This window comes from Harpia harpyja, chromosome Z, assembly GCF_026419915.1.
Source record: "Harpia harpyja isolate bHarHar1 chromosome Z, bHarHar1 primary haplotype, whole genome shotgun sequence".
NCBI classification, from domain to species: Eukaryota; Metazoa; Chordata; class Aves; order Accipitriformes; family Accipitridae; genus Harpia; species Harpia harpyja.
Window position 1 is genome coordinate 61,083,832 of NC_068969.1, and position 14,694 is coordinate 61,098,525.

Sequence of the window (14,694 nt, forward strand, 5' to 3'; positions counted from 1 at the left end):
CGCCCCCGCGGCCGCCCCAGCCGCCGCCGCCGCCCCGGCCGCCGCCGGCGGAGCGCAGCGGGGCCATGTCGGCTCCGCGAGCCGCGGCGCCGGGCCCCGGCGGCGGGGCGGCGGAACGCGAGCCGGTGCCGGTGCCGGTGCGCGGCCGGGGGCTGGAGCTGGGGAGCAGCACACAGACGTCGCACCGACTGCTGGCCTACAGCGATGCCCTGCTCTCCATCATAGCCACGGTGATGGTGAGCGACCGGTCCGGTCCGGCCCGGCCCAGCGGCGGCGCGGGGCCTGCCCGACCCGGCCCCGCCGCGGAACCCGGGGCGGCAGGGTGGCGGGCTGGCGGCGCTTGGGGCGGGCCGGCGCCCCGGGGAGGCCCGGCAGGGCGGCCAGGCCCGGGGCCCGCTGTCGGGCGGCCTGAGGGAAACCGCCGCGCCCCCTTCCCTCCCTCCCCCCCGCGGCAGCCGCAGCTGCAGCTTGTCGGGGGCAGGCCGGATTGCGCCCCTGCCCTGCCCGTGCGCCCGCCGCTGTCGGGGAGCCGCGTTCGCCCGTTCCCCCCCCAGCCCGGCTTCTGCAGCGCTGCCGCGAGCTGTGGGAGCCGTGTGCCGGCGAGCGCGGCGGGCCGTCCCCGGGCCGCGGTGCTGGGGGGAGGGAACGGCGTTGTCCCTGTGCGGCCGAAAAGTGACTCTGTCCTCCAGAGCTGCGGGCTGTCGGGAGCTGCGTGATCCAGGAGTATTCGCGGCCGCCTCAAGCTTTTTAGGTTTTAATAAGGCTCTCAGTAAGGAAAAAAATGTCGCGTACTAATAAGGTTTTGTCATTTCAGATTTTGCCCGTGGCTCACACAAAAATACATCCTGATCAGGTATCGTATGCTTTTTGTTTTGTTCCTTCTCGTGTCTTTGTGAGTACATGTAACATCCTAATTTAGCACCCCCACTTCATTTCAAGTGCCAGACTTTCAGAAAGCCCAAGCAACCATTAAGTAACCTAAAAGCCAACAGAAATTTCCCCGGGGGCGGGGTGGGGGGGGGCGGCACAGAACTTGGGGTGAAAAACTTAAATACTGAAGGTCTGTGTAGTCTGCAGAAGTTGTGATATAAAGCCCTGAATGAGCCGTATATTGTAGGCCTTGGATTTTATCCAGTTACTTTTGTATGAAAAACGAATTGCCCATCTGACCAAAATATCTTTCAGAAAGCATCTGCTCTTTTTGGTAACACATCATCACTTAGAGAAGCCGCTTATATAGTGCAAGGTGAATGCTGGTTTTAAAATCAGGTAAAATAATAAATGTCATCGGAATAAGCAAAGGAGGAAAAAGACGACCACAAAAAATAAACTAATTCTGAAGGAAACAGGAATGTTAGGAAACACAAATTAATCATTTGAGAAAGTTCACAGGTTTTTTAATCACATTTTATTTTTTGCTCTTAAAAACAGACCTAGATGCAAATATTCTGTCTCATTTAGTTTAGGAAACTCAAGTATGATCCATAAGACAGCAAATATGTCACCTAAGTCAATTTAAGCCATTGTGGTGGTACGTGCAAAATTTGCTGTGGTTAAGCCCTCCCCTTCCTCATGGTTAACAATCATCACATGAAAACCTGTGTGATGCTTCTACTCCAGAAGTTAGTGCTAAGAAAATAAAAGAGGTATTTTGTGGCCAGCCCTCCTCTGAAATGTATTATCACAATAACAGTGATGAGAGAGTGCATAAATGAATTGCAAGGTGAACAGAGCATTGGGAAGCCCTTTTACAGATTGAAGAGATGTGTTGCTCCATCATATGCTGCTAACTACACATTTCAGCATACTTGGAAGTGTCTAATAAACCAGTTCCTCTGCACGGTAGTAAAAAGATTGGTGGAAGAGAACTGCATTCTTGGCAGTCATTTGCAAAAAATCTCTCACATGACTGCATGTCCTTCCTCATTTGCAGATACTACTAATAATTTCACAATGTAACATTGTCGTGGTTTAACCCCAGCAGGCAACTGAGCACCACACAGCCACTCACTCACTCCTCCCCCACCCAGTGGGATGGGGGAGAGAATCAGGAAAAAAAAAAAAAGTAAAACTCATGGGTTGAGATAAGAAGAGTTTAATAGAACAGAAAGGAAGAAACTAATAATGGTAATAATAACAATAATAAAATGAGAATAATAAAAGGATTGGGATATACAAAGCAAGTGATGCACAATGCAATTGCTCACCACCTGCCGACTGGTGCCCAGTTACTTCCCGAGCAGTGATGCCCCCCAGCCCCACTCCCTCCAGTTATTATACTGGGCATGATGTCACATGATATGGAATACCCCTTTGGCCAGTTTGGGTCAGCTGTCCTGGCTGTGTCCTCTCCCAACTTCTTGTGCTCCTCCAGCCTTCTTGCTGGCTGGGCATGAGAAGCGGAAAAATCCTTGACTTAGTCTAAACACTACTTAGCAACAAATTATAATATCAGTGTGTTATCAACATTTTTCTCCTACTGAACCCAAAACATAACACTATACCAGCTACTAGGAAGAAAATTAACTCTATCCCAGCGGAAACCAGGACAAATATTTAACTTTCTGTTTCCTTTCTCTGTCTCTGGGCGTCACTTTCTATTTCAGAAACTAGGTGAAAGTATTCAGCAACTTCTTCTAGCAAAAATTGCAGTCTACTTGATGACCTTCTTAATAGTCACAGTGGCATGGGCAGCTCATGTCAGGTAGGAACACAGTGTTTAACTCCAAAGTGAAAGAAAAACTATTGTTTAAAAGGACAGGAGTTAACCATGTGACTGATACATTTCTGTCTTGCTGATATATTTCCGAATTGTCTTTTGTTGGGTAATATAAAAAAATCATTGTAAAGAAATGCTACCCGAAGCAGTGAATAACTACTCTTACACCACTGGCACAGTGATACAGAGAAAAACAAGCATTATATACTTTTAAATTAGAGTTACTCTTCATTTTATTTCATATTCTAATTATGCTGAAAAAGTGTGACTTTTTAACTTGTGTGCTACACAAATGGAGGAACTGATACAGTACATCTGGCCTAAAACTTGTCTTTCTCAGTCCTCAGCAGTGCTTGTCACAAAATCAATTGTAATGTTGCAGATGCTGCATTTTACAGAGCTGTGGACACCACCACCTGCCCGTGTAGTGGTAGTTAAAAGGAAATTGACATGCAGGCATCATACTGGAATCAGGGCACTTTTTGTTTGAATTTTGAAATTTACAAATGTCGCTATACTTTTTCCTTAAGTAAGTAGATCGACTGCATTCTAATAGAGGTGTGGAACCTGTAATTCAATACTTGAAGCTGATACTTCACATCAGTGCTTTTATCACATTGTTTTTCTTTGCTTGCATAAGTAAATGCTGAGGCATAGTCTTTGAATACTTTAGGGTTTTGTGGAGGGTGATTGGTTCTATCGATTCTAAGTGACACTTCTGTGGATGAGGAATTTAATTAACAAGGTGTGGGGCAGTTTGGAAGAAAAACTTACTTTCTTTGCATAATAATAACTATGCTGTATCTTAAGGAGAAGTAATTTTAAGCCTTAAAGTTCTGAAAGTACTCTGGGCTTAACAGCATGAACTTGCCTCTGTTCTCCCAAGTAAAACTCAGAGAAAATAAAAAACCAGCTCTTCACAATGGCATATGAGACGAAGAAAAATCTGAGACTCTGGGTGGACTCTGAACATCTGGATCTGCTCTGGAAGATCTGTGCAGTGCCACCACAGGGCTCAGGTCCCTATACAGCATTGCTTCATCTGACAAGCTAAAAGTCAGTCTGGTGTCTATATTTTTTCATTTTGTCATCAGAGTCTCAAATAGACTTGTTCATGTTCTTGTGTGAGCAGTGAACAGTGCCTGCTGGTGAAGGTCTGCCTTTGGTCATGCTTCAAAAGCATTTGCTTGAGCAATGAGCACAGGCTCTCAGTCTTCAGTTGGTTCTAGGCCTTGCCTGTGTTTAAGTAAACAGGTGATTAATTGACAGCTAATGATAGTTGCCCTGTGGCTCCCAAGCCTTGTGCAGCTCACTTGCAGTTTGCTGGCTGTCCTGTCCTGGGTGTATCAGGTGGCAAGAGGTAGAGCTGTTCTGAAACAAAACTGTGGGAGAAAGCAAACCAGTAGCCTACCCTGTGACTTGGCTGCATTTCATCCTATAGTGAAGTGACAAGTCCTCCAGAGAGTCATCATCAACTGCTGCTCCCGAATCACCCCCATATCTTCCATTTTCCAATTTGTAGCTCACTGCCTTGTTAGTTTTTTGGTATGTGACTTGGTGTGTCAAAACTGACATCTGGATCACTTCTTCATAGATGAATTGGCTGTTAACAATGGTGAAATTTACTTCAAAGTAAATACATAATTTCAGGTGTAGAGAAAGGATAGAGTAGGGGGCGGAAAAAAAAACCAGTTTGCTACATCATATGCCACTTGTCCTTTAAACAGAAATGAGGTTCTTAATAACTGCTCCATGATTGAACTTGACTGTTCGTATCTCACTTTTCAAATTTTCCTAACAAATTACCTCCATGTTTGAGCTAATGAATTTTGGTAGCACCTGGGCTACTTGTATAAATTATAGAGCAAAAGAAATCGGGTTCCCCTATAATATCATAAAAGTACAATTTGTATATGGCGTTGTAAAACGTATTTTGGGAGCTGGCTTGTTCATGATATCTTGTCTTGCCTTGACAGGTTGTTTCAGGTGATAGAGCTTATAGATGATGTCCTTGCTCTTCTAAATCTGGTGAGTCTTGTCAGACAGGCTGGATGTTGAACTAGCAAGTACAGGTCACTTTTTTTTAAGTCTGTATGTACATATCCAAAAGTTTCTAATTTAAATAGCATAACTCTGCCAAATATCCAAGTCAGGAAGCTACAGAGAGCTTGAATTCCTCCTTGCCAAAGTCGCTGATTGATAACTAACTTGCTTTTAACTTCCATGTGTTTTACTGTAAGCCAAAAGAAGCTCAGCATCAGGTTAGTCTGAAGTTCATCTGAGGGAACTGAAGAGGCACCTATGGCAAAAGCTTTTGACTCTGTTCATCTGTGTCCACCCAAAGTATCTGTCCTCCAGGCTTAAGAAAATTAAATGCTATACCTTTTGTGGCAAGAAGTGTTAGTGGTAGGTTTGAATTACAGTTACATGTTCAGTCATTTCTCTATTTAGGTTGCTCAGAAATTCATTCTGAAGCTTATTTGAAACAGAGGATTAAATGATCTTTCAAAAACTACCACTGAGAGACCAATCTCTGAGTCGGTGTTTTGAGCTTTACACTTGCCTAAATCTTATCTCTTAAAAATTCTTCATTTATTTGAGTATGTTTTTTTAATGAGCCACCCTGTAATATCTTGGTTACTAGTAGTTGTAATGGGATGCTGCAATAGTGAACATATTTTTGCTTTCAGCTAGAGCTTTGTATTTTGCTATAGTGTTCAAAATTCTGTTCTCTGACAGTGTGCAACCACACAGTTAATATAATTTTGTTAATAAAAATAGTGAGTTTAAACTCCATTAGATAACACTACAGGAAATTATGTTAGAGGACTAGCTTAAGGCATGTAATTCTTATCTAATGTAGCTTTCAAAGCAGTGCATTTCTTTGTGCTTGAGGTGGTTTTTATAATTTGCCTTTTTTATGTATGAAATACTTGTGATCAGAGATTAACGTTTTTGACAAATCAGAAACACCTCTTTAGGAGGTATGGTACTTTTGGCATTGCTACTTTAGGAAGAAGTTTGTTAACCGTAACAAAACTTTTACCTGTGGTATGGGTTACAAAACTGTAGTGTTTTCTAAAATAAGCCTGTACAGTTTGGATAGCAAACATGGAAGGTGTGTATAGAACTAGCCATTTGTTACAGTCAAAGCTCAGCAACTTCAGAAATGTGGGGTTTTTTCATGATGCAGCAGGAGCATTTGATCTGTTTGTTCTGCATTCTCTGGACATGTCTTTAATGAAGGAATTGCTTGCTTTGTATTTTACCTAGTGTTTCACTACACTTTTTTATTTTTTAGGCTTGTATGATGATCATAACTTTCTTGCCATACACAGTAAGTACTTTTCTAAAATTTGACAATGTTTAAATTACAGGGTTTTTTCCTTTATTTATTTGGAAAGGCTTTACCAAAGTATTCAGAAACCCAGGAAAGTGTTTTTATAGTATAAACCCTGAATCGTTTGTAATAGTTAAACCTTACTTTTTTAAAATTCGTGAGGACATGTTATAGCCTTCAATTACTGCATGTTATAGACCTGGCAGAAAATGGGTATTCTAGAAGAAAAAATTGTAATCATGGAAAATTGTAGTTTCCCATGATTTCTTTTTAAAAAGCAGCTGTATTGAAAAATGTGGAAGTGGCCTGATGAGAATTTTGCATTTTGTAAGGGAACTAAAGCTGTGTTTCAAACTCCTCTTTAGATGACAGAAGATTTCTTTTTGTAATCTAGACAGAGTTTTTGGTATCACTTTTGACTTACTCAGCAAGGTTGAATCTGGCAGCCAATCATTCATTTTTTAAATCTGCAACTTTGATGTTCTGCACAATTTCTGGTCAGATGACCTTTAGACTTAGCAAGAATATTTGCAACTGAACACCATATTAGCTGAACAAAACAGTTGCTTAAAATACATCTTGACTTTTATTGTATATGTAGAACAGATTTATATGACAGGCACCTGTTTCTCTGTGGATGTATCTGTGTTACATATTAGTCTGCAAAGAATAAGGCTGTGGTCAGTAAAATGATCTTTATGAGCAAGAGTACATACTTTTTACTTTGCCTTGAAGCTGAAATGATTTTTGGAAAATTGTCAATGTTACCCTAATACTACTCCCTGCTTCCCCCCCGCCCCGCAATGAAGCTGCAGAAATTAATACAACAGGGAGCCATGGAGGTAGAGAAATTGAAACATTCAAAAAGGTATCCTAGTATCAGGAATTTTCACAGCTATGAATATCTTGTCTACTGAAAACACTGTTAAACTTTATGCTCAGCTACAACCCAGTCTGTAGTTATTATGGAGATGTAGTGTCAGAGAGGTTAAAGTTTTGCGGTATCAACATACGAGAGCAAAGCCACCTCTCCAGATGCCTTTGGTTGGGATGCCTGCATGTATTTGTGGCTTGAAATTGCATTTAGTGGAATTATGTTGAAATGCAAAGTGTTATTTAGGTTTTTGAGTTTCAGTATTGAATGAAGAGTGCTTCCATTTCTCTACTGTTATTCCTACTTTACTTCTTAATTAAATATTTAATGTAGTTGCATTTTTTTCTAGTTTTCCTTGATGGCCTCCTTTCCAGAGGTACCTTTTGGCATTTTCCTGTTCAGTGTCTGTGCTGTTGTCATTGGCCTTATACAGGTATTGGAGCTATCCATTTACATTTTCACTTTTAAATAGGTTTTCTTAGGTAGAACTAAAATTACATGTCTTAACTATAGGTATAAATTGCTAAATGCCTCTTCTGTTTGTATAGCATTCTTTTTCAAAGTTGTGCCTGTTGTGATAATACGGTATCTGTATATAACATGAAAGTTTGCATTGCCACTGTCTTGTGAAGCTGTTTTATGCAACTAAATCAGCTCATCTCAAAGTCCACAGAATAGTAACTCCTTTCCCACTCTTTAAAAATGCCTTGGGGAAATGCAATTGACTTTTGCTGCTGAGGTTCTTACTGAGCCATGCAGCAATGGCTGAGTGAACATGGGCTTTCAGCCTCAGTCCAATGGCACTGGTTTTCTCCCGGTGCAGTGCCTTGTCACTTTCTGTTCCTTATTGTGGAGGTCTTCATTCCTCTTCATATAAGGTCATGTCAAGCTCTGCAGAGGAGACTAAAATCTTGACATGCAGTGTATTGTGAAATCTCAGAGTTTCTAAGACCAGCCTTCCATGTGGGAGTGAAGAATAAGGTTGAAAGTGTTGATTTATAGTTTTACAGTTTTGTATTTGAAATGCTGCATATAATTGTATGTAATAACTTCAGTAATGCTCTTCTCCTTGCAGGCTGTGATAGTAGTGTATGGATTCTATCACCCACACTTACTGAACCAACAGATACAGGTGTCTGAAAATCAGAATTTCTATAAAAGTCATATCTTAAAGATTATCCTAAGAGGACCAGTTTTATGCTTTTTAGCAGCCATCTTTTCTTTTTTCTTTATTCCTTTGGTAAGTTCTCCCAGTTAACTGAAAACTTTGATGCAGCAGTTTGTATTAGTTGTATTTAGGTCTGTGTATTAAAATAATGATGTCCATGTTAAATATGCAGACTTTCTCAGTTGCCCATTCTCTGGTGGTGTAATCACAGCTGCTATTTTGCATTGAAGGTGTTCAGTTCACAGATACCAATCTGTGATTTGATCCATGAGTTTGGATAGTTTTGAAAGAATATTCTCCTACAATATTTGCTTTCCTTGCTGTGCCTGATTTTTTTTAATGCTTCTCTTAATTAGAAGCAGGTCTTCTAAACTGTAACTTAGCATCTTGCTCATCATAAGTAAGTGAGATAATGTGGCAGGTTACATGAAACAAACATCACCTTGCACAAACTGAAGACAAATGAATATAATTGCTGCACTAACTCAGGGTGTAAGAGCAAATAGAATAAGCAGATCAATCAGCCAACCTGCATCTCAAAACATATGTTTTTGGCTAAGGCCTGCTCTTACACAGCCTTTTTCTCTGCTATCTTTATTATATGGCAGTGACTTGCTTGTACTTATTAATAGCTTTTATCTTTCTCAGAACCCTGCTTGGAACTGAAATCTAGTTTTTTGACGTATCCTGAGCTTCCTTTCTTCTGTCTTGTTCTTTAGGAAAAGGTGGATTTAACTGAACTTTGAGAAAGATTCCATGGGAATTAGCAGTGTTTAAATAATCCCCAAATTTGGGAGGAATCAGGTTGCTGTTGATAAAAGGGACAGTTATGAGTTCAAAAGTGAAAAAGCCTAATTTTAACTGAAAATACATTTTCCTCTTAAACCCTTCTTCCCTCTTCTCCCTCACCTTGTTCAGTAGTGTATTTTCTTTTAATATGAATAACAGTGAAATGAGTCTCCAAGTTGCTGTTGTGCTTAGACCTGTGCAAAGCCTGTGAACCACTTACGACCCACTGAGGTGTCTTTGGGACACAAGTAGTAGAATTAAAGAATCACAGAATATTTCAAGTTGGAAAGAACTCATAAGGATCACATGGGATAGTTCTCCAGCTTCCAAAGAAGTCATCACTGCATTTTTGTTAGCAGAATTATTTCCCTTCTTGTTTGAGCTTGCTTCATTATTGGTACTAAATTACCTATCTAAAAGCAGTATTAGGTTGCATGTGCAATATTCAGGAGGTGCATGTGCATCTTAGGTAAGCGTTTTCCATGTCATAAAGTCAGCATTTGTTTTTCTCAATGTTATTACACCTAAAGATTGAGAGTAATAGTTTCATATTAAACTTGGAAGGTAATTTATATTTTGATAACTAAATTTAAACTGTGTTCATTTTCCTCTCCATAGTCTTATGTACTCCTTGGGCTCGTAATCATTTTTCCGCATCTCACTCGATTCATTACATGGTGTAAAACCAAGATTGCTGGTGAGTAACGATATCCATAGGAGTATGTTCAGATATGTTATTAGGTTGTCAACATGTTATCCAAACAGTCTGGAATTAAGTAATTTTAGTTCTACTTCATTTTTAGTCTTGGAACATAGTGATTTTGGGGTTTATTGCCATGCTTCCAAACAGTTTCTGCCTCACTTCCTGGTTTCCCTTAATTTGTGACTAGATTTATGTAAGGCACAATACGTTCAAAGATCATTTCTGAGTTCAAAACCTCTCTGGTTTGTCCTGAATATGCACGTGCATGCACACACACACAAGTACATGAATGATGGCAAGCAGAGCACCTATAAATCAAACTTTTTCAGGGTAGTTAACTGTTTAGGGTGTTACATCTCATTAATCTAACTGCTGTGGTCTAAAGATGTGCCTTCACACATGGCTTAAGTCAGCCTAAATCCATGCTTCCTTCCCTCACACTCCTTGGTTATGTTCTTTCTGCCCTCCTTGTGTCAGCACTAACAATTGCACAACCACACCAACAGCCAGAACTGCCCTTAAGCTCTGCTGAGAAGGAGGTTGCCAGTGCGAAAATAAAGGAGAAGGTGGTATCATGCAACCTACTCAGCTAAAAGGTGGAGTGTCCCTCTTTGAGAGCAATATAAACTGACTACAAAAACACTGAACAGATTACGTCTTTGGAATTGGCACTCCCGAGGTGAGTCAGAAGAATAACACCTTTGTGCATCTGCTGCTACTGTTCTGCCTAGTACAAGTCTGTCTGTCTATGCTGCAAATGGGAACATACTTTTGACTCCCCCATGTGGCAGCAATAATAGACGGGGAGGCAGAAATGCTCTGAATCAGCTAAAGCCAGGCTGTCAGAGCCAGAGAATAAACACATACAAATATTGCCTGTGCCTACTGTAATGGGGGCACTGCAGTTTGCAGTCATGTCTGTGTATGTCTCACCCCGTCAGATGGCTGACATAAATCACTGCTCAGTTGACTGAGTTGTGATTACATGTGCTCTTCATTCACTTCCTCTCCTTACTTCCTCTGGAAGCTGTAAGCTTTTTCCTCGTCCAGTCTATACTCCTGAAGTGGTGCAGCTTGGCTAGCTGGGCAGTTCAGCGTTCAGTCCTTAGGGATGTGTTTGACATCATTGCCTATAAAAGCTCCAGAGCCCCACCTTTTGACCAAAGACTGGATTTATTTTAAAGCAGGGCATGTGGTGTCCCAGCGCAGCCCCCATGATCCAGTGAGTTTTTTCTCCCATGCAGTATAAGTTCTCCAAACTTAGAGAAGCTACAGCTATTAGGGCTTCCCGAGGCACAGCACCTGATTTGTTTAGCTCAAATATTTTGTTCAACAGCTTTGAGTCATTATTCACTTGGTAGAAGTGGTCTGCTGTACAGTTTAAAGGACAGGGCTTTTTTGTCCCTGAAGCATTTGTTGAACTGAAAGCAACATGACCTTCAGGGAGAGGCACAGCTGCCAAAAAAAGTGGAGTGACTGACCTGTGTGGATGAATGGCACCCTTATTTCTACAGAAAGATTTTGGCAGGGGGGGAGAAAGAGAAAGGGAGGTCACAGTAGGTTGTTTAACTACCTCTGTCTGCCTTGTTTTATACTACCTGATTTTGTCTTTCATTAGTAAACATTTGGATTTGTTTCCAGGTCAGAGAGATGAAGAGGAGGAACACCAGAGCTTAGAAACCTTTACTTTTTACCTCAGTGAGCCTCTGAGTAAGGAACGGGTAGAAGCATTCAGTGATGGAGTCTATGCTATTGTAGCAACCCTGCTCATTTTAGATATATGGTAAGGCTTTGTGTTGTCTCTTACACTTTGTGTTGTTAATATTAACTTTTGTCTATATGTAATACTTGAGGAAATAAAATTAACCAAACATTGTCTTGGACTTCTAAAACCTGCAGTGGTTACTTCTTGGATTTTCTGGAAAGATACAGAACACAAACAAAAGATATTTCTAACACCCACATTTCAGCAGTAGTGATCATCAGTGTATTTAACATATGTTGGGCTGGGGAGTCTTGAAGAACAAAGTTTCCTTTTTGCTTAGTCATGTTTTCAGGTAAAAGGCTTTTATCAACAAAAGCTGTTTAGTCACTGTGGCAACTTTATTACATTAACTGAAAGGAATGCCAACTTACTTTCAGATTTCCTTTCAGATCTAATTTATTTGCAGAGCTGTTATTTGAAATGCTGTTTTTAAGTTACAAATTAGAGAACTACAGATTGGATGCCTGTTGTTGCCTACTTGCTCAAAGCAACATAGTTAGGTTTTGCTCCAGGTGTGTTTTTATAGTAGTAGTATGCAAAGTAAAATAAGCTTTCTCTCCACAGTGAAGACAATGTCCCTGATCCCAGAGAAGTTGAGGAGAAGTTCCACGGCAGCCTTCTTGAAGCTTTAAGTGAATATGGGCCAAACTACCTTGCCTACTTTGGCTCATTTGTAACAATTGGTCTCCTGTGGTTTGTCCATCACTCACTTTTCCTTTATGTAACAAAAGCTACACGATTAATGGGACTGCTTAACATACTTTCATTGGCCTTCATTGGTGGGCTTCCACTAGCTTACCAGCTGACCAGTGAATTTGCAGAGAAGTCTCACAATGAAATAGAAGCCATTCAGGTCAGCTGTGTTAGCACTTTCTTTGCCAGCATATTTCAGTTTGCAATATGGACTACAGCCCTCCTCCATGAAAGGGAAACTTTGCATCCTTTTGCTAGATACGGTGGCAAGGAGCACGCCTTCATGTTTGCCAAGCTGGCACTCTACCCTTGTGTAAGCCTTGGGGCCTTCTTTCTAACATGCTTGTTAAGTGAATTTAGCACAGCAATTTTCCATCTTATGCAGATTGTAATCCCATTTGCTTTTCTTGCCTTGCGCATTTTTGTTAGAATTTCTTTAGCTGTCATAAAGTCCGTGATGTCTCTCTCCAGACGGAAGGTTGTATTGTTAGAAGAAGAGGAGGCATGTTTGTCTGCTACTGAAACACTGTCCTAAATTTCCACACAGTGCATGTGAAGTTACAACATTAACTTCAGTTCTTCTAACTCACATTATCTTCATGTGTGGATTATATTGATCTAAACCAAAGCCTGTGTTGGCCATAACCAGGGCATATTTTAAGTTTTAGCTGGTCATGCTTGAGACCCTTTCTCCAAAATCTGCAATTGAAAAAAATGGATAAATAGGGGATAGAAAGAAAAGCATGTTCCCCTTCCTTTAGAGCTACCCTTTTGGAAAAAATGCTGCTTGATATGTAACTGCAGTGATGATCAATTAAGAAGTGCACAACAGATGCCCAGAAAAATGCCCTTTTTCCGGAGATATGGCAGTCATTATGGCAGCCAAATACAGGTATAGAAGCTGGTTGTGCTACTGTAAGACAGGGAGTGAGGCTTGGAAGACATGGAGACCTCTGGATGTCTGGTTGGTGCATCATAGTAGAATGTTTGTGCATACAGGTTGCTGGTCTCTGCCCCCCCCCCCCCTTTTATTTTTTGTAGTGGTTACACTGTCTCTTCTGCACAGTCACAAACTTGTGGTAGCATTTTGAAAACTACATGTGTTGGAGTGGCTCTGAGTGAGTTTAGATGGGAGTTGCCATTGTGACCCATATGCAATCTTCCAGGCTACCTGAATGCAAGTTCTTGAGGCATATCTGTTCTTTTAAAAAAGGATGTATTTAACAAGTGAGGGTTCATGTGGCTATGTATCCAGGGTTTGAACTAGCTTTGATATCTCCCAGGGAAGAGATTCAAAGAGCTGTGGGACTAGAGGTAAATCTGTTTTCAGTTCTGAAGCCGCTGCTCATCTGAAAGGAAAGGTTTGGATTTCTCAGGCTTTTTGTGTCTTTTTTCATGCCTATTGAAAGGAACATACTTCTGTTGTTCCGAAGGTATGATGTCATATTCAGAGAGAGTATGAGACTTTCCTGCCATGTGTAAGAGTTCCCCATCAGGTAAGGGAGTTGAGTTTCTCACTAAGTAGAGGCTAACTAAGTGATCCCACAGATTTCTGAGTCTCAGCAAGACAGCAAAAGAAACTAAGCCTGTACAAGTTCCAGTCCATGGCATGTTGAATTTTTTTACACTTATGTGCAGTTTGATAAGCTTTATGCCTATCAAACACCCTGCAGAGAGCTGTACAGAAGGAGTGGGCAAAGTCATCTAGTCTCTGGCTGCCCTGGAAGGCTTTACATTTCTTTTTGGCAAAGCCATTAGTTTGTGTCTTGAGTTGTCTTAGTATGTGATAACTTTAATGCCATATTTAAAGGCATTTGAGGGATTTTGTTGTTCCTCTTGAAAAAATTTCAAACATACCAAGAAAGTATGCCTGGAGAAATTTTTAGTGAAAACAAATTGAGATACATCATTTCAGCTGAGATCAGTCTTGAAAGCACTTGTGCTTTTGGTTTGAAGCACCTTGGTACTAATATGCAATTGTTAGTATGACATGCTTCTTCTGAGAGAGTATGTTCAGATATTCAAGGGGTGTTATCCCTGGTTGAGGTTAAATGACTTGCAGTATGATTCTGCATTGTGTTGTGTATCGCAGGCTTTTTCTGATATTTAATAAACACTTTTGGTTCTATATGGTTTGTTTCTAATGTGCAGCTGGCACATAATAAACAGTGAATATGTGTATTTGTAATAAATTTCAGTCAGTGAAAAAACAAAGCTTCTAGTCCTTTTTTTCTGCTCTGCAGGTGAAACATAAATCTGATGTCTACAATTAAAATTATGTTGGACATTTTTTTTTTTCCTTCAAAATCATCAAGGTCCCTTCCAACTTCAACCATTCTGTGATTTTGTGTGAAACACCCAAAAGCTTTTGATGTGATATAAAGAAATGTTGATTCTACTTCTGTTGGTACTTGAAGAAAATGAGACCTGAAACTGAATCTGACCAAGGATTTCACTCCAGTGTTTACAGGGATGGTTTGAAGAGCAGTCATTTGTAATGTATAAATACTACAAGGAACTATATTAGCTAACTAATGCATTTTTCCTTTTTTTTACCCCACTTGGAATAACTAATTTGTTCTGCAGAAAGAACAATTCTTTTTTTGCTTGTAGTCAAGATACCATTATTCAAACCAAATTTAA

At 40.6% G+C, this 14,694-nt stretch overlaps 1 protein-coding gene across 1 annotated transcript; it reads left to right on the top strand.

Moving 5' to 3' along the window:
• The first annotated feature begins 21 nt into the window (after positions 1–21).
• On the top strand, positions 22–14,265 carry TMEM175 (transmembrane protein 175). Its single transcript, XM_052777786.1, has 10 exons — positions 22–236; positions 815–853; positions 2,607–2,704; positions 4,696–4,747; positions 6,021–6,056; positions 7,283–7,366; positions 8,009–8,173; positions 9,509–9,587; positions 11,235–11,376; positions 11,923–14,265. Exons 1-10 carry the CDS (start codon positions 66–68, stop codon positions 12,584–12,586), a joined length of 1,530 nt encoding a protein of 509 aa, XP_052633746.1. The 5' UTR covers positions 22–65; the 3' UTR covers positions 12,587–14,265.
• The last annotated feature ends 429 nt before the right edge of the window (positions 14,266–14,694 follow it).